Consider the following 20,669-nt stretch of genomic DNA (forward strand, 5'->3'; position numbering starts at 1 on the left):
TTTATACCGATACATATCAGGCATTTGATATACCTCAAGCGTAACCTTTTGTTTCTAAGAAAAACAACCGAATCTATCGGACCTGCCATTGGTCACTCGGACCGAAATGTCACGACATGTTGGTATTTAAGCTCTAAGGCTGGAAATAATAACAAAGCTCCGTGCAGTGTGTTGTTTCGGGGTTGTCTGAGTTTAAACCCAGTCCAGTACTTGTTTCATTCACAACAGGGTTTTTTTTTTTTTTTTTTTCCCTCAAAAGGCGATACGTTAAGGGTTCGTCAAATTGTCCGTTCGATCAGTACGTAGAGTCTTTTAAGTGTGCAAATAATCCTTGAAGTCTTTATCGAAGAGTGCGCCATCAAGGAGTTTGGATTTAGACACCAGAGCATCGGTGCGATAAGTTATGCTACGCTACGCTCTGCTATGCTACGCCATGGAAAAGACCTACTTCAGGGAAGAAGCTGTTGGAAGTCTAGAACAAGCACATAAATGTCATCCATCAAAAATATCAAGCAGATAAACCCCCACGAAGCAGGACGTAAATCATCCACATAATGGATCTTGAATGTAATCGCGATCCGAAATAAATAATTAAATAAATACATTTTTAAAAAAAGAGCTGTTTGTGCATGACCGGGACTTTTAATTTGTCCTGGCTGGGAGGGATGTAAATATGGAGCAGGTCCATATCTCGGTCAAAATAAATAAATAAATAAATCCCTGGACGAAAACCAACAGCCAGAATAGATAAGGCAGCGGTCCAGGGAAGAAAGCCATTTGTGACTGAGCGAGGCCAAGCACACACACACACACACACACACACACACACACACACACACACACGGCTCATGCGTCTCTGTCTTTTTGTTGGTGTTGGAGTCGGGATTAGGAGTAGCTGGAGCAGTGTTTCAGATTAGGACGCGTGTCACGTGATCCAGTTTAATCCCAGCCATCACGCCGTCATGTTATTGGCACATACAACTTGGAGCGATTTAGTTCAGGCCCTAATCTCCTTCCTTCCTCTTCCTCATCTTTCTCAGGGATAGAGATTTACGGATTAGGAGCTGAATTGAACAGAGAATGGAGTCTGATTTTTTTTTTTTTTTTTAAAAACTGGTAAAATCACAGCTGTCTGTTCTTAAAGTGGTGCAGTGATGAAGGAGGAAATGAACGATGAGGAAATGACAAAGACCTCAGCTTTATTTATCTCATGAGTCATTTCTACAGAGACGCATATAATAACTAATAAATACACTTATTTAACAGCTTGCTTGCTTTCTTTCTTTCTTTCCTCACCATTTCTTTCTTTCCTCGACATTTCTTTTTCTTTCTTTCTTTCTTTCTTTCCTCACCATTTCTTTTTCTTTATTTCTTTCTTTCTTTCCTCACCATTTCCTTCTTTCCTCGACATTTCTTTTTCTTTCTTTCTTTCTTTCTTTCTTTCTTTCCTCACCATTTCTTTTTCTTTATTTCTTTCTTTCTTTCTTTCCTCACCATTTCTTTTTCTTTCTTTCTTTCTTTTTCTTTCTTTCTTTCTTTCTTTTTCTTTATTTCTTTCTTTCTTTCCTCACCATTTCTTTTTCTTTATTTCTTTCTTTCTTTTCTCACCATTTCTTTTTCTTTCTTTCTTTCTTTTTCTTTATTTCTTTCCTCACAATTTCTTTTTCTTTATTTCTTTCTTTCTTTTTCTTTCTTTCTTTCCTCACCATTTCTTTTTCTTTCTTTCTTTCTTTCTTTCTTTCTTTCATCACCATTTCTTTCTTTCTTTCGTTCTTTCTTTCTTTCTTTCTTTCATCACCATTTCTTTTTCTTTCTTTCTTTCTTTCTTTTTCTTTCTTTCTTTCCTCACCGTTTCTTTTTCTCTCTTTCTTTCAATCTCTTTCTTTCTTTCTTTCTTTCCTCAGCATTTCATTCATTCTTTTTCTTTCCTCACCATTTCTTTTTCTTTCTTTCTTTCTTTCCTCACCATTTCTTTTTCCTTCTATCTTTCTATCTATATTTCTTTCTTTCTTTCCTCACAATTTTTTTTTCTTTTTTCCATCTATCTATCTTTCTTTCTTTCCTCACCATTTCTTTCTTTCCTCACCATTTCTTTCCTCACCATTTCTTTTTCTTTCTTTCTATCTATCTATCTCTTTCTTTCCTCGTCATTCCATTCATTCTTTCTTTCCTCACCACTTCTTTCTTTATTTCTTTCCTCACCATTTCATTTCCTCACCATTTCACCTCTGTGTCTGTTGCTCTCACCGATGTCCCTTCTGCTCGTTGTTTGCGTTGTTCGGTCCCGTGGTTCCGAGGGTTCTCGGGGTCTGTTCTGTGATGTGCCTCTTTGTGTGCTGCTACATCTGTTCGGAGAGGGAGGTGGTGCCCTGTGGTGCTGCCGTCGCGCAGGTCGCGTGGACGGTGTGCACCGTACAGGCATCAGCCATGACTGGAACTGAAATTCGATCACGGCGACAGTCCGTGGAGGACTCTGCTAACCAGATCCAGATGTTTCTTTGTTCGATTTGTGTCTTTTGTGTGTTTCTTTTTCCGAAACCAATACAAAAAAAAACCACAAACAGCCACTCACGCACCAGCACAGGACGGCTGAATTCACACGGAGGAGAGCGAAGTACACAACAGACGAAGAGGAAGTAGAGCTTTCATCCCATCGACCCGCATCCACAGTTAGAGATGGCATGGTTGAGATTTTAAGCTCTTGACGACGTGTCAGACTTCATACAGTCGTGGGTTGCCGTTGTTTTGACGTGAAATTTTATTAGGAATCCAGATTTTCCATTAAATCTTGTAATCAGTATGAAAAAAATTGTATCCCCGTACGTACTGAGAAGTCATTACATCGGGGCAAACATTGTAAATGTCTGTATTTATCACGCATTTTAATGCCCCTGTAGTGAGAACAGATGCTGGCGAGCATATTCCCTCAGAGCCATGTTTGGCATAAAGACCCTCCTGCAAACCTGGCCTTATGCTTTGAACAGCGTCCTGTGCTCCTGTATGCTGTAGGGACTCTTCATCTGTCTCTGTGGGTTCCAACATTGTGTCTCGGCTCTGGGAGAGAGCAGAGATCAGGCCTCTGTCGGTCAGGTTCACTGCATCCAGAACTAGGAACCGGTCCCACGTGCAGGACCATTAGAGAAATCTGAATCTAATCTCTGTCCACCGTATGTGCGAGAACCACCGGGCGGAATTTCAGCTCGCATAGTTGTTGGTCTTCATCGATAAACGTTTCAAATATATGACAGTTTAATGATAATTCTAACCTACAACCTTTCCATCCATCTATTTCCTGTACCGCTTATCCTACACGGGGTCACGGGCAGCCTGGAGCCTATCCAAGGAGAGTCGGGTTACAAGGTGAGGGACACCCTGGACGGGGTGCCAGTCCAGCGTAGGGCACACACCCGTTCACACACTAGGGACGATATAGAGATGCCAATCAACACATGTCTTTGGATTGGGGGAGGAAACCAGAGTACCCGGAGGAAACCCCAGAAGCACCGGGAGAACATGCAAACTCGGGAGGAGGGCGGAGGTAGGAGTCGAACCCCCTAACCTACAACGATTACTCTTTAACTGTAAAGGTGTAACTCTTATCAAACTTGTCCTTCTAGAGTTCTAGATAACGTTCCTTAACATGACCCAAAGGAAAACGATACAGATTTAGAGCTTCATTTACAAAATGAAGAATTCGTGAAAGTCGTAGACCTGCCCCTTTTTTTTTTTTTTTGCTCCAGGAGAATGTAAGTTCTGTCTTAGCCTTGTTGGAACATAAGGGCATTATGTTCGAGTTCAGGGATTACTAAAAAAAAAATATTAGCTCTAGATCGTTCCTTAAATGTTACTGAGAAGTTCGCAGTCTCCAGGTAAGTTCTTTCAGTGTTCATTAACTAATAATGAACCGTTCCGAACCGTCTCCTGAATGGGTTGCAGTGTTGTTGGATTATACATAAATCCTTTCAGGGTTTCCCAATTGGAACAACCGATGAACCGTTAAAGGTTTATAATGTCACTATTACATGGCCATTATCCTGATTATTTACATATCTGAAAATTGTGAACTTCTCATTAACATTTAAAGTGACAGTTCCTGTTTTGTTTTTTTTTGGGGGGGGGGGGTTTTCCCCGCACTTTTTCTTAATTTAGAACTTGATTAGTTATCCATTATGATGCGCATAAGGCAACAAAACCAATAAAACATCATAAGACACATAAAACCAGTCAATATATGATTCGAAACCACCAAATTTGAGTTGGCTCACTGTTCCTTGTCGTACCGACACGCTATTAAACCGTCACACTCGAGTTTGCAAGCGCGAGATGGGATTGATTGCAGTCTTGTGGCTTTTGAACCTGATCATTGATGCATTAATGCAAAGGAAATTTATTATCGACGGCGTGAATAACAGCACGATCCACATAACAATAAGACGCTATACACTACAGAAGTGTTTTTTTCTTCTTTTTTCTTTTTTAAACGAGTGATGATGAGCGCTTACTTTTAAATAGTACACTTTCCAGACAGTGAGTCACTCTGAAGTGTAGGCTTTGGAGAAAAAATAAATCAGCATATGGCCGCTTTAATGTGCGAGCACAGATATGAGGTACAGTCAGAGATGGTGTGAGTAGAGACTGATTAAAATAAGACGATTATGTATTATGCAAGCCCCGCCCCCTCAGAAAAAAAGAGCCAACCGACTCGTTAGCAGAAAAGCAGATTGTTACGCTTAGACGTGTACAGATATAGGGTGATTTGCTCTGTCTGTAATGAAGAAATATGAAGACACAAAACGGCCCATAACAGAACACAGAAAAGCACGGTGGTGGTAGCGCCATGTTCAGAGTCACCCTTAGGCTCTTGATTTAAACTTAATATGAAATTTCATTGATTTTTTTTTTTTTTTTTACTACACGACCGAGCAGTCCAATTCTGCCCCTGATTATTATTTAACACATGCTAAAATTATAGCATATATCTCTCTCTTCTCATTATGCATTGCCGTTTTAAAGTCCAAAAAAGAAACACCGATTGAATTCCAGATGTTTCCATCAAACTCTCCTATCATAATAGGAAGGGATGCATGGTATTTTTACATTTTTTTCCCCCCAGGCTGAAATTTTCTCGGCGCTCAGACTTGGGTTACTGATGTCGAGAGCCAGAACAGCTAATCTTCACTGTCACGGTTTTCAGCCACTTAGCTTCTCAGTTTCCTGCGAAATAAGCTCCTCCGTTTCCTTCCCGCGACTCTTCTTCACTCTTCACTGTGGGTATTTCATGGCAGATGGGCAAGTCGTGTAGCGAGAGTTTCCCACAGCTTGTTTAAAGCTGATACACCAGCACACACTCACCAAAAATACTTCAGCCTGATGTGTTCGCTCGGGCTCGGTTAGGTCATGCTAAACGGGCTCCATGGTTAGCCTTGGTGGATGTGGTGGAAGTCTTTTTGTGTTTTGGTTTGATATGAAAGTAACGCTCTATTGGGGTTTTTTTTTTTGTTTTTTTTTTACATTTTTGCTAATTTGCTAGGTTTGCTAGCATCTGGTCCCATTTCTTCGACTGTTTATGACACCTTACTTCAACGTAAACAGACAACAATATCCAGAATAAACACCGTCTCGCATGTAAGGAATAAAACCCCAATAACAGCATGTCCCAACGTGTGTTTTATTCCTTTTATACCATTACAGTTCACCAACGATTAAAGTCTTTTATTTATTACAAAACAACATTTACTTTTTATCTGTTTATTTATAGTTCATTCAGGGTTATGGAACGTATGCGTTACTTCCTGTTACTTTCTGTTCTCACATATAGCAGTTCTAAACAGTTCAGCAGCCTCCCCCCCCTCTCTTTCACTCTTCCCTCTCTCCCTCGCTCTCTCTCTTTTACTCTCTCCTCTCTCTCTTTTGTGCTCTCTCTCGCTCTTGTTCTCCCTCTCTCCCTCGCGCTCTCTCTCTCTCTCTCTCTCTCGTTCTCCCTCTCTCTCTCTTTCGCGCTCTCTCTTTCACTCTCTCTCTCTCTCTTGTGCTCTCTCTCTCGTTCTCCCTCTCTCCCTCTCTCTCTTTTTCGCTCTCCCTCTCTCCCTCGCTCTCTCTCTTTTACTCTCTCCTCTCTCTCTTTTGTGCTCTCTCTCTCTCTTGTTCTCCCTCTCTCCCTCGCTCTCTCTCTCTCTCTCGTTCTCCCTCTCTCTCTCTTTCGCGCTCTCTCTTTCACTCTCTCTCTCTCTCTCTTGTGCTCTCTCTCTCGTTCTCCCTCTCTCCCTCTCTCTCTCTTTCGCTCTCCCTCTCTCCCTCGCTCTCTCTCTTTTACTCTCTCCTCTCTCTCTTTTGTGCTCTCTCTCTCTCTTGTTCTCCCTCTCTCCCTCGCTCTCTCTCTCTCTCTCTCTCGTTCTCCCTCTCTCTCTCTTTCGCACTCTCTTTCACTCTCTCTCTCTCTCTTGTGCTCTCTCTCTCGTTCTCCCTCTCTCCCTCTCTCTCTCTTTCACTCTCCCTCTCTCCCTCGCGCTCTCTCTTTTACTCTCTCTCTCTCTCTCTTTTGTGCTCTCTCACTCTCTTGTTCTCCCTCTCTCCCTCGCTCTCTCTCTCTCTCTCTCTCTCTCTCTCTCTCTTTCGCGCTCTCTCTTTCACTCTCTCTCTCTCTTGTGCTCTCTCTCTTGTTCTCCCCCCTCTCTCTTTCGCTCTCCCTCTCTCCCTCGCGCTCTCTCTTTTACTCTCTCTCTCTCTCTCTCTTTTGTGCTCTCTCACTCTCTTGTTCTCCCTCTCTCTCTCTCTCTTTCGCTCTCCCGCTCTCTTTCTCTTTTGCACTCTCTCACTCTTTCACTCTCTCTCGCTCTCTCTCTCTGTCTCTTTTGCTCTCCCTCGCTCTCTCTCTTTCCCACTCTCTCTCTCTTTTGTGCTCTCTCTCTCTCTCGTTCTCCCTCTCTCCCTCACTCTCTCTCTTTCGCTCTCCCTCTCTCTTTCTCTTTTGCACTCTCTCACTCTTTCACTCTCCTTCTCTCTCTCTCTCTCTCTCTCTCTCTTTCTGTTGAAGTTAATGTTCGAGAGAAACCTTAAAGAAGCGTAAACTCCTCTGTCCTGAAGATGTCGGAAAACTTAAAGTCACAGCATTTACCTCGGACTGTTACAGAGCGCTGACACTGGAGACTCCTTCCATAAACGTTAAATAGACATCATCGACTTTTAAAATCCGTTTACGCGCAGTGTCCCTGTGAACGAGTCGTCACTGTAGAACCCGCGGCCGAGCGCGTCAATATAAACCTGCTGCTGTTGTAGAAGATTAATCAGCACCTTAATATCAGACTTAAATTATTACTATCCTAGAGACAAGAATTTAGACAGATGTAAAGAGTGCGCGTGTGTGTGTGTGTGTGTGTGCGCGTGCGTATGCCTCAGGATGTGGAGATCCGCACGAACGCGACGCTCTACCTCCCTCAGATCAGCGAGCTGCTGAATCGAGTTCCTCGGCAGATGCTGCTGCTGCTGAAGACCAACGACCTCCTGAGGGGCATCGAGACGGTGCTGCAGACCCGCGCCAGCTCCAGCTCCTTCATCAGCATGAGCCGCTGCTGCACACGGGCACTCGCCAGGTAACACACACACACACACACACACACACATGCACTTGAAACACTGTGTCCTCACAAACAGACATACTTTTCTATCTGTATTGCAGTCTGGGAAAACCCTTCACAAGGTCATTGTCGGATTTTCTCCATCGGATGTTAACGTCTTTAAACTTTCTATCGTTTATACAGAGCGTGTTCTCGGCATTCTTCTCCGTTTTTGATGATGATGATGATGATGATGACGGCGGACATTTCGACTGATTACGAAGCGATCAGGCGTATGTTCCGCTTCATGTAGCTCCAAAACAATTTGATCTGCGCGTGTGTGAGGAAATGAAATCCCGGCAAGGTTTTAGAAATCTCTAGACAGACCGACTGCCATGTTTGTACATAACCTTTTCAACCAGAGACTAAAAGTAGCCTAAATAAAAACATTTCCACGTTGTTATGGGGGGGAAATCTCAAAGTATGTTTTGGTTCTTTTCTAAAAATCAGACACAGCAACATCTGTCAGGACTCTCTACCTACAGGCAGAACAAACACACACAAAAAAACATGCTAAGCACGTGCAAAACACATATTTGGAATATATCTTACGACTGAGAAGAATCGATCACCTCGAGATATGTTTTTAGCATTTGCATAACGTTTCGCACTTTTTTAAAAAATGATTTTATTTTTGAGCAGAGCATTTAGCTAAATGTTCGATGTAAACTTAGCTCATCTCGCTCGCTTATTTCGCCGCCGAGATTATTACTCTGACGTTTGCTCGAGAAGAAGGTTTTAAAGTTGTTACTTTAGCGCATTATAGTTCTTCGTCTCCTGTATTTAGCATTTCTGAGAAGACTTGTGAGGCACTCTCTGTCTCTCTCTCTCTCTCTCTCTGTGTCTCTCGCTCTCTCAGGGGTCACGTCATCTCTCAGACTTCAGTCTCAATCACGCTAGTCCCTTCACACACCTCATAAGGCGCCTCTTGGGACGCTTTTGGAGTATAGATAAGGATGAAACGTGATGAGGTGCTCAAGACCAACTCTTTTGGTCTGTTTGGTGTAATGGTCTGACTCAGTGACACGATTATTTGGTACTTTTCTCAGTAGTCGGCGGCCATATTGATTTATTCGCACCGTTTTAATGAAGAACTCGGCGACTGTGGGAAGATTTGTGCGTGCGTGTGTGTGTGTTGGGTGGGGATTTCTTGGGAGATGGTGATGACTGTAAAAACAGAGAGCGAGAGAGAGAGATTTGGAAAGAAAGAGGCATCCAGACATGAAACTCGATGTCATCCGGCTGAGTGCATCTTTATTAAAACCAAATGGCAGCAAAGTGCAGAATGCAGATCTAAAATCCATTACCAGCTACCGAACGCACAGGCGTCAGGACACGCCAGAGAGAGAGAGAGAGAGAGAGAGAGAGTGACTCGGACATGGCGGGTTTGTCACACTGATGTAGTTTGATCTGTAAGTATTTGTAGTATTATTATCTCTACTGAGCTGCGAGTCAGCCTCCGTGTGTACCGTCATGAGCTAGCGTCTGACTCCGACGCCATGTTTTTACAAACCACAAGCCTCTCATTGTAATCATTTACATTATGCTTGTAAATCGTTCTGAGGCAGCGCTCTGAGGTTCAGCACCATGATAGATTTCCTCGAGACAGCGCTAAGCTAGACCCGATCCTGCCGGACAGAAAATAAACCACCACCCGAATATCTCAGCCGCGGTTTCCATTGAAGGATGAGGTAGATGGGGCGCCAATACATTGCGCATAGCAACCGATGGGCTTAGAGTCAGTAATCGTACACCTATAAAGCGACCTGTGCGGTAGGTGTACATGACAAAATGACCAGTGTGTAGTGTGTAATTCAATACGCTGCTTTTAAATATTCATAAACGTACCAGAAAGCAGCAGGAGTTTTCCCTAAGAGACGCATCATTCATAACGTAAGCAGATATTCCACGGTTCGATACGAGACAGAAGCGTCGTGCGGATTGCGAGGGGGTCATAAAAATATCAGTCTGTTTATTAGAGCACTTAAGAAAGCCTTAGAAAAGGCTAGCAAAAAAAAAAAACAACAACAAACGAGACAAATGCAATTAAAATATCTGAAACGATACCAGTAAAATATCAGGCCAACTTCCTCTGTGCATATATAACGTATTGTTTCGTTTAATTGTACGTCTTCGTAGTTTTTCACTTAGCCCTGAGTAAAAACTTAAACGAGCATAGATGCCAGAGGTTACGGTTTAGCTGTAGCATTTAGCATTTTTGAGCGCTTGCTACAGCTATGCGGGAGACACCTGAAAACCACCCGAGCGAAATTCACCCGAAGGGAAAAAAAAGACAATTCACCGAAGGGGAAAGGACACAGGACGTGAAAAATGAGCCGATAGATGAAGAATTTAAAAAAAAGGGGGCGGGACCGTGATATGTTTAATTGTTCGTTCATAATAAATAACAGTCACGCTATCCAGGGTTGGACGATATGACAAAAATTGCGAGTTTTCGAGAGGTTTCTGCGATCCGATATATGCGATATTTATATCGCGATATATACGATTCCTAACAAATTAACAGCGAAACCGTTCTTAGTTTCGTATTTTAGGAATAAAAACGCTATCTCGGAAACGTGACGTAATCGATCACCGGTATTGCGTCACGATGACGTCACAGAGCCCTGACGTTATCGGATTTCATACCAGCTGTAAGAAGAAGAACTCCGACTTCACCCCGCGCTCCACCCCGGCCCTAACCGTAACGACTCACACCAGCTGGATTGTGTGTTGGAAATGTGAAAAAACTTCTCATCGTCAAAATATCATCAATATTCTACGATTCCCAGAAAAATGGCAGCAGCTTAAATAAGGACCGTGGAGAACGCCGCTTTTTCCTGACGCGTGGTTGTCGTGTCGATTATCCCGTTTCCGTGTGACGGATGGACCTTCTTACAGACGTGATTTTGTGCGGTGTAATGAAGTCTGCACGCCGAGCTTCCGCTAGCTGTCACTCGCACGCTCGCAGCCTTCTCCCAGCGCGCTCTTAATAATTCATCAGCTGCTCCCGAGGTGCTACCGACTCCTGCGTGTCCCCGTATGAAATATTGAACACGACTCTTTTCAAGCCTCGGCGAGTTACGCAATCGCGCTGAAGGATTGCTGGCAACCTAAAAGCGTGTCCGTATGCAGCGCGAGTGCAGGAAGTAAGCACGCGCGAGTGCATGCTCCGGTGAAAACCTGTCGGGTCTGGAGGTGTAGCTCAGCCGAGCTCAGCCTGGTTCCTCGCTGCAGCTCGCGTCGTGTCATCGTGTGCTCATGTGAAGCTCGGAGGGATGATGCAGTCATGGTGACACTTCAAACCCGCGTCATCGCGTTACTTCCATCAACGTCTCACGCGGGACTATTTTTCGATTTTGCTTGATCGTCGTTAATACGCTGAGAGCGCGGGACAGGTGAAAGGACTAAAGCGCCGCTGCATCGCTCGAGTTAGAAATGAAGCGAGGGCGAAATCGCACTGCGCAGCGATCAGCGTGTAGAAAGGGATGGTGCGTAACGGAGGAAAACGTTCAGCGAAGTACAAATAGAGCAGCGACGTTAATGATGAAGATTCACGTCCGTGTTGTTCAGGGGCGGAGTTTTCCTCGGTCGGGTGACGTTTATAGGACCAGACGAAACCTCCAGTACGCCGTACCTTCATAAGACGACTGACATAAACAAACACGGACGTCTTCGATTTTTACCGGCGCAACGTTACGTCGCGTTATATGGATTGCGTTTCCATGTCGCGTTTAAACCCCGTAAGCGACGCTCGCGTGTTGATGTCGCGTGTCAAACGTTCGAACCGAGCTCTAACGTAGGGTCCGAACTACTATATAAAACACCGTCGTGACGGTGTCATAGGTTTGTAAATGTTCTAAGTAGTAACCTAGCAATGTGTGACATCGCTGTAAAAAAGGGGCGGGGTTAGAATCGATGCTCAAGACGTGCGGAGCAACATCCAATCAAATCGCGTTCCCTGTAGACTCCCTTTAGCATCGACTCGTGCCGCGATCGAGCTTTTTGTACAGTACAGTTGTGCTTTTTCCAGAGTTACACTTGAACTTCTGTCTAGCTGAAAGTATTGGCGCCCGTGGCTGCAGGCCGAGAAACTCACCGCGTCTCATGTTCGGTGTCATGGGTTCTCCTTTTATCCGTTTAAAAATACAGGTTAAAGGGGCTTTGGGGGAATTCCGAGTATTTTACTAATACATTACGAGGATACATAACAAGCACTCGATTAGTCAGATAGTACAGCTCATCACTGCCTGATACATAAACGATCACATCTATAACACACACACACACACACACACACACACACACACGTCAGTATCTGATCTACAGTATTCTCTCATGGCCAGAAATGTTTCTGTTGTTTGTCAGTTTAAAGCTGTTTGGGAGGAAAGTGTGCGATAGTTTTTGGAGAATCGTGCTTTTTTCCCCTGAGGTCATTCAGCTCAACATTTCCCTCTCTCTCTCTCTCTCTCTCTCTCTCTCTCTCACACACACACACACACACACACACACACACACACTGCTGAACAGACTCTGATTCGCATCACTTGGACCATGAATCAACATGCAGTCAATTTACTTAATCTGCTGTAATCTCTCTCTCTCTCTCTCTCTCTCTCTCTCTCTCTCTCTCTCTCTTTCCTTCTCTCTCTGTGCCTCTTTCTCTTATTCTTGACTTTCCCTCCATCACTCCTCCATGTCTGTCTATCTATTGGTTTGCCTCTCTCACCTTTTCTCTCTCTTCCCTGATTCTCTCTCTCTTTCTCTCTCTCTCTTTCTGCTTCCTCCATTCCCCTCTCTCTCACCCCCTCTCTCTTTTCGTCTCTCTGACTCTCTTGCTCTTTCTGTCTCCCTCTCCTTCCATTTACCTCCGTCTCTCCCTCATGTCTATCTGTTTGTCTTTTTCTCTCCTTCGGTCTTCTTCTGCCTCTCCTTCCTTCCATCTCTCTCTCGTCGTACTCCCTGTCTGTCTCTCTCTCACTCTCCCCTGAATCCTTCTGTGTCCCTTTCTCTCTCTCTCTCTCTCTCTCTCTCTCTCTCTCTCTCTCTCTATCTCTCTTTTCTCCCTCTTCCTGTCTCTTTGTATGTCAATATTCTTATCTGTCTGTCCTCTCCTTCCTCATTTTACCCCCGCCCTCTCTCCCTCACTCCCTCACTCTCTCTCTCTCTCTCTCTCTCTCTCTCTCTCTCTCTGTCTCTCTCTCAGTTATAAGAGGAGTAAGACTGACTCGAGGACGAGGAGGCTGCAGATCAGCGTGTCCGAGGCGCTCTCTCTGTGTCAGATCAGTCTGTACGAAGTGGTTTTGTGGATCCGGAGCTCATTGCTGGTGAAGTGGATGTATTACGTGCTCGGCTGTTTGCCCTTCGCACACTGAAGGGGTTAAAGAGGGTTAAAGACGGACCGCTACACCGCCTCGCTGCCTCTCCTCGTCCTCGCTCTCTGACCTCTCATCACGCTACCAACACCACACGGCGAGACGAGGCGAGACGAGAAAACGGATCTACCGCGTGGAGTTAAATCTGTTATCGCTGTACGTCACAATATAATCATTCGACCTGTTATAGGAGTAAAAAAAATTTGGCATTAGCATGGACTTAAATACACGTCGAGAACCATATTCAGTAAGATGTGGAGTTGTATTTGTGCATGTAATAAAAAAAAATTTAAAAAACCACACACACAGACACAAATGCATTCGAATGCACACATACCGTATCATTCATCAGAGCGATTTTGCGATCGCAGAAATGCACGCGAAAGCAAGCAAACGCCGCGATATCCGGAGGAGCTCGGAGCTTTTCAACATCGCCGCAGACCTGACCCGAGACGCGTCACGTGACGTCATCGTAACGCAGCGCACGTTCAGCCAAAGCCCTCTTCAAACACGACTACAGCTCTGACTCACCAACAAACATCACTGCGAAAGCGCTTGCGCAACTGCGATTTCGCCAATCCGGGTAGTTTTCCGCCAAAAAAAAAAAACGAAACAAAACGACGACACAAAAACGTCGCGATTTTGACAAAAGCCGCAACAAAATCGAGCAGCCTCAGCCAAAACAATTCCAAAAATATTGGGCGGAATCCTGTACGAACTGATTTCCTGCGTCGCGGTTTTCGTTTTTTCGCTGGATTCCAGTCGACTGTGTTTCCAGACTAAGATTCTGACTCATATTCACTGCTACATAAATTATACTCGCTATTACTAGCTGTTACTGTTCGCCACCGCCGTCCTGATCGGAAGGAGCGGATTCGCTACCCGATTACACAAACTATTCGATTAAAAAAAAAAAAATTGAAAAAGACGAGCTCTCGAAATTTACTTCAACGTTTCATTCGCCGCTATGAAAATTTTTTCTGCGTATAATAAATACTTTTTTTTTCTTTCTTTTTTTTTTTGGTGCACATTTGTGGATTCAAATGCATTTCTGTTTAACCCCTCGCTATTTATTATGTTTAAAAAAAAAAAAAAAAAAATGTGCAAAATCCTTGTCAGCACACAAACCCTGCTCATAAATGACTCATTTGAGTGAATCAATTTGCATCATCGGTGTCTACATGGACATTTTTTTATTTTTTTATTTTTTTATTTATACCGAAATGGACTCCTTTTAATACCGAACATGGACGGAGAAGCATCTTCGTCACGTGGCGCGTCTTCTCATCGCGTGCTTCTCCTTCAGGACACGCGAGCTCCTTACGACGAAGCAGGAAATGTCTTCTTTTATTACAACACAACTTGCCTGAAATAGCTAGCGGTTTATTTTTGCCAGCGCACCTTTACTTAACGTTAACCAGCGAGTTAAAGTGTTCGTTCAAGTGCCTGCGAACGAGCTGTTACTATAGAAACGGTAACTGTTGTAGTAGCTATAATGTAAGGGAGATTGTAGTTTATTTGTTTTTGCAGAGCAGATATTTAATGGAACATAAAAATGACGTGCTGTTCTTTAATAAATAAAGCAAGTGGGTGGTGTAAGAGGAATAAAACACGTTTTTTTTTTTTTTTTTTTTGGGGGGGGGGGGGTCTAACAGTGACTCTGCTTCATCACACCACCATGTCGTTGATTGTTCTCCTACAACAGCACAACACGGAGTGCTTTATTCTTTACTGATCCCTTGAAAAAGATGTACAATATGTATCGGTGTATTTTTTTTTCTTTTCTTTATTCTTATAGTAAGAGTTGCTCGAATATTCCTGACCTGTAATGTACGTGTGTGGTATTTCAGGAAACTCAAAAATATTGGCGTTTAATTACGGAATCATTATGATAATTAGAAGGATGTATTGTATTCATTATAACGGTAATATTTTTTCCTCTTGGTCCTGTTTCAAACTGTGATGATTTGCTGTATTTTTTTAACATTCCTTCATTCTGTTTGAACCTGAACAGATTCTGAAAGTGATCGTGTTTACGTCTCAGTGATGACACGTCAATATACAGTGTGGTTTTTGTTGTTTTTTGGTTGTACGTGTTGCGTTGTTCTACGCTGCCGTTATTTAAACGTAATACGAGTGAATAGCGATGAATGAAACATAAACAAATACGCTGATGTGAGATAATCACACACTGACACTGTGTTCCTCAAGAAAATGTGTGGTTTTTTTTTTTTGTGGAGCGCGTGTGTGTGGGGGGGGGGGAAGGGGGGGAGTGTTTGCAAATGTAACGGCACCGTTACGAAGTGCCGTCGGTCGGCGATTTATTGATGAGCCCGGCACGGACCCGAGGGCAGGTAGAGATCCATTAAACTCTTTCTCTCTGCTTCTGATGAGCTCCTCAGGTGAGAGCGTGGAGTTGGATCGTCCCAGCAGGTCTTCGTGAAGAGCCCAAAGGCAGCAGCAGGCATCTGAGCGACTCCGATGAGTCTCTGAATCCCCCAGAGCGAAGACAGACAGACAGAGAGAGAGAGAGAGAGAGAGAGCTAGTGAGAACTCCCAGCGGCCAGCGTCTGCGTGATGGACACACTTATCTGCTCAACAGGTTTCAGCACCAAATGGCTTTCCGTACGGGCGGGGCGCGGCGTTTTGGCCTCGCAGCTGAAATGAAATCGTATAGACGTGGCTTCACGCTTCACAATAATGTGCCATTTAGCTGCCTGGAGAATAAATTCGAGCTGTTGCGGTTTCCAGGAAAGTGCTAGAACACTAGAACACAGGCAATTAATATTGTGCAGGGATGAAATGCAGTCACGCTGTGTGACTACATAATTCCACGAGTATATTATTTTGCTTTCGTTGATTAAAAAAAAAAATATATATATAGTTGGTCGTAGTGTAAATAATATTACTTTCCACACAGTGGCATTTTCAGGTATCCGGGAAGAGTTGTCGTCGTATATCACGTCTAGATCAATCAATAATTCACTAACGACCCTGCTGGAAAAGTATAAAGTAATAAAAACTTATCGTTTCTATAGTAACAGCTCGTTCGCATGCACTTATACAGCGGATGGTCCTAACGCTAATAAAACCGTATAATCATCGATGTGGTTAAACTTTATGAGGTAACATTTATGGAATGAGTCTCCGGTGTTCAGAGTCGGACTTAAATGTAAGATTTCTGATATCTTCGGCGTCGCGGTTTCTCGGTAACGCGACTCGCGAGTCGGAATTGTCCTTATTTGATCATTTCCTGAACGCGAAGAGAGAAGAAAGAAAGGCCGGCGATAGAACGACCGTTTGCAGCTGCTTTAACATAAGCGAGAACGGGAAAAGAACTCGTCTCGTGGAGGTCCCGCAGCATTAAATCTAACTATAAACTGTCAAACGAATGTTGTTTTAGAGTGATGGTTTTTAATGAACGTATTTCTTGGCAGTGTATCGATGCTAAAACAGTACTTGAGTAAATACGGCAGATTTGAGGGAAAAGAAAATGTTTCCGTTAGGACGCCAAAGCATGTCTGTTTGTTGAAAGTGTTAAGAATGGGGAAAAAAAAGTTATATTAATATTTCAAGTTTATCCGAACGTACTACAACGATAGCGGTGTACAAGCATCCTGTATGTTTTTATAGCTTACTTTTGATACATTTCCTGTCTTAGTCCGTTTGGTGTAGTACTCTAGGTGGAAGTGATTTACCGATGTATTAGCGTAGTAAAAAGCTGTAACACTTCCTGAATAGTCACATGTATCATTACTGGTTGAATTAAATAATTTATGATGATGTTAGTTGGGCAGGTTTTTAATTCAAGCCTACAGACTGGGCCTCGGTAAGCAGAGCTGTGGGGCCGGACCCTGACCCAGATGAAAAACACATCCATCTTGATCATGAAGTCGAGACTGGCATTGCCAAACGTAATCATGGAGGTAATAGGCCTGCGTGTTGGACGGCGACCATGTGGGGTGACTACGGTTTGGGCAAATATCCAACAATATGGATGCCTCACTCCTAAAATAACCCGAGGAAGTCTGAAAAAAAAAAAATCGAGTCATATCAGAAAGTCTTTAAGGACGTTAAATTGATCTTGTCCTGTAGGATGTATTCAGCACATGTCTTACATATCATCTGGCCAGCTGTGCTTATCGGGAGCATTATTCTAATCTTTAGCTGAAGGAACAGAAAATGGCGGCGGAGTAAATTAAAACGCCACGATCAATCGCCCCTACGTAGCAGAGCTTAATCTCATCTCTTTCCTCCAGCCGGATGGAGAGGAAACGCACGAGCCTGATGCTACAGCTGACTTCAGCAAACGCTGGAAATGTGCTGCGTCTTCATGCGACGTGAAAGGTGCCCATTACGCCGTCGACCCCGTGGCTCGTCCGCGCAGCACCAAAATTACGCTTCAAATAACACGAGATAACCGAGCTGAGCTTCTAACGCTCGATTCGATTCAATTTGTATCTGTACAGCGCTTTTAATAACAGACAAGACTCACAAAGCAGCTTTACAGAAATCCGGATGTAGATTTAGATCGTTAGCGAACAAACCAGAGGCGAGGAAGAAATCCCTCGGATGACGTTAGGAAGAAACCTCGACTCAAAAGACTGCGAATGGAATTATACAGCTTGCATAAATATTCACCCTCGAACTAGAACACGTCTCGTAGTGCTACAACGTGGAAGGGGAGTGAACGTATTTGGGAAATCTATATCGTTTGCACACTTATTTAGAAGAAAGAAAGAAAAAGAAATCCCAAAACAAAGCGTGAAACATGAAGCTTGTGAATACGTAAACGTGAAACCGCGAAACTTGTTCTGGTGCAACCGATTGTCGAAGAAGTCAAAAGTGTCACCGGATCTCAATATAACTCCATACACTTGTTCCTGGAAGAACCCAGAGATTGTTACCTGAAGGAACATCACAACAAATCCACAACGACACTCCGGAGAAGTGCCAATCATGGTCTGGTTATAAAAATACCCCACACTATGAACATCCCACAGAAATCCGCTATTTTAAAATGCAGCCCGTACAGGATTTCACCTAGCTTTTGTTGTTGTTGTTGTCGTCGTTGTATCGTTTTGCGCGGTTTTTCCACGGTGACGTTTGTTGGTAAACGAGACCTTTTAGATGTAGTCATTTCGAATCGAAGAAGGCTTTGGTTGAATGCGTCCCAAATCTGTGAAACATTTGCGGTCGGTTTTTTTTTCCGAAAGCGCGAGCGCCTCGGCATTTTACGGACTTTGTTCGATTCCGCGTTCATTTCCGCGATCGCAAAAATCGCGGAATCCTGAAGGGACTGAAAAGGGAAAGGATACGGAACAACCGTGACTCTGCCTAGAAGAGGACGTGCACCGAAATCCAGCGAGCAGCTAAAGAGGAGATTAGTCAAGAGTCCAGAGGCAAGTACGAGTCCAAAGGTCATTCTCAACATGGTGCCACCAGCATCGTGCTTCACTGTCAGGACGGTGCGCAGTATGCTTTTAAGCCAACGTCGAGGAAAACAGACGATTATGTTCGTTTAATCGTCGTTATATCAATTATTATTGCACTGTTATCGAACCACTAAAATTTATATTGCAGTAATTTTACAAGATTTTTTTTTTTATATGATTTGCATAGAGGAAATGTTTTAAATCCATTAATAAATCATGGAGAGAATATGGAACAGCCACGACCCTTCTGGTCAACCTTTGGGCCGTCCACCAAAATCCAGTGACCAGGTAACGAGGGGATTAGTCACAGAAACAACCAAAGACGCCAAGGGTACCTCTCGACTCTCATCATACAACCACCACCATGCTTCACTGTGAGGATTTTTTTTTTTATCCTATTTTGTTTGCATTCATGACATATAATCCCAATTAAGTTCACTTAAGTTCCAGGTTGTAACACTACAAAATGTAGAAAAGCTCAAGGCAGGTTGAATACTTATGCAAGACACTGTAATATTTTTCTTTATTTAATAATTATTATTATTTAAAAAAAAAAAAAAAAAAAAAAAAAAGGATATGAGGTCACAATTTACCCTGGAAAAAAAAAAGTTTTCTCAATTGTTTCTAAACAGTTTAGAATTTTGAAGTGTATAACGATAATGTATAGTGTAAATGCTAGTAGGCTGTTTATTTATTTATTTATTTATTTATGTATTTTTTAAGTTTAGGCTGAATTGAAAAAAAAAAAATGTTTCCAATGAATGTCGCTGTTGTTTTTTTCTTCTCCATAAATCACGCCGTTCCCGAGATCATCAGCGTATTTTAATGTAAAAATGATATCAGCGTATTTCAACATAACACGAGATCCGCCCCATTCCCGAAATCCAGCGGTCTAACGCGGCGTAGCTCTCATTGAGCCGTGCGATGTGCAGACTGCAGAGGAACGATCACTGCTCTCTGACATTTTGGGGTTAGAAAGCGGGAAACGCCGCTTTACTGAGCACAGCTCGGGATTTAAGTGGAAAAGCAGCCATGAAAGACATTTTTAATCTGCTAATGGAAAATCACATTACATTTTTTTTTTTTTTTTCCCTTCAATTTTGCTCTACTGTGAAGTAATATTATAGACTCCGGGCTCGAACGGCGGCGCGTTTTTATTTTTACTTTTGATTTTTTTTTTCCCCCATCGCTGTCCACATGTTTGAAATGTTAAAGCCCGGCATTGGCGACGGAGATTAGTTCTCTCCCAGGGAGTAAGTCTTCCATAGGATTATGTTCGTTTGTCCTTACGTAGCCTCGCCGGCCGGCTTCATCATCCGTTATTCACCGTTATTCACCGATGACGAGGTTAATGTGTATTAAGCGAGCTCCCGACAGCCCGAGCGCTTCTGTAACGGGTTTCGGAGAGCACATATGAAATGTTTTATTTAATGGAGATGATGGTCGCTTTATGCTCGTTGCCGATCGCACAATCGCAGAGTTATTTAGGCCTAGAGTTTTAAAAACAAACAAACAAAAAACACCTTTTCAAGATTAAAACGTCTTAACTCATCTCCATTTGAACAATCTCATTATGACCATGGTTCTTTGTTGAATTGTGCCTGCATTTCGCTCTTAAATGAGTAACAGTGTTGAGCTTTTTACCAAACAAACAGCAAATACGTATACGGAAGGTCTTTAACCCGTATCCATCTTAACAGTGTGAGGACGTTAAGGAAAATTCGAACAGCTTACTTACTAGTGACTCTCATTAAATTCATAATTCACTCATTTAATCTATACTTTGCGTGTCAGGGAATCCAAAGTGACCTCGTCTGTCTATATAATTGCAAATAACGTAAAAAAAAAAAAAAAAAAGAATGCGAGAATGTCACGCTACAAAGGATACGGAAGCAAGCACAGATCTTCAGACATTTAATAAACAAACAAACAAACAACAAAACTAAGACAACTAAGCAGGATACTGTGGCTAAGGCTAAACAAAAACTAGGAAACAAAACATGGTACAGGGACAAAGGTGAAGTTAGACGATACGTAAGACGAGGAAGCAGTACAAACAGTGGCTGTATATATGAGTGCTTGTTAAACAGAAACACGATACAGGTGCAGGTGATCATGTGACAGTGATGTAGTATGGTGCAGTGGCTGCTGGGAAATGAAGTCCAGAGTTACCTCCTTGATATATGACAGAGAACATGCTTTCCTTCTTCCTTGAATCTTCAAGAAGCTTGTCTTAAACTCCCCAT

The 20,669-nt window shown here is 43.1% G+C and overlaps 1 protein-coding gene across 3 annotated transcripts in view; it reads left to right on the plus strand.

Annotated features, from left to right (window-relative positions):
- adck1 (aarF domain containing kinase 1) overlaps positions 1-14,593 on the plus strand; it is a 95,792-nt gene extending 81,199 nt beyond the window's left edge. For 2 of the 3 annotated variants that reach the window (XM_053633155.1, XM_053633156.1), the window contains exons 10-11: positions 7,396-7,589; positions 12,820-14,593. In XM_053633155.1, coding sequence (XP_053489130.1) covers positions 7,396-7,589; positions 12,820-12,988 — 363 coding nt within the window. In that variant the 3' untranslated portion in view covers positions 12,989-14,593. Of the gene's footprint in view, positions 1-7,395; positions 7,590-7,757; positions 7,918-12,819 lie in introns of all 3 variants that reach the window. The other variant, XR_008386794.1, reaches the window with a different exon arrangement.
- The last annotated feature ends 6,076 nt before the right edge of the window (positions 14,594-20,669 follow it).

The sequence above is a fragment of the Ictalurus furcatus genome, chromosome 9, assembly GCF_023375685.1.
Source record: "Ictalurus furcatus strain D&B chromosome 9, Billie_1.0, whole genome shotgun sequence".
In the NCBI taxonomy this organism is placed as follows: domain Eukaryota; kingdom Metazoa; phylum Chordata; class Actinopteri; order Siluriformes; family Ictaluridae; genus Ictalurus; species Ictalurus furcatus.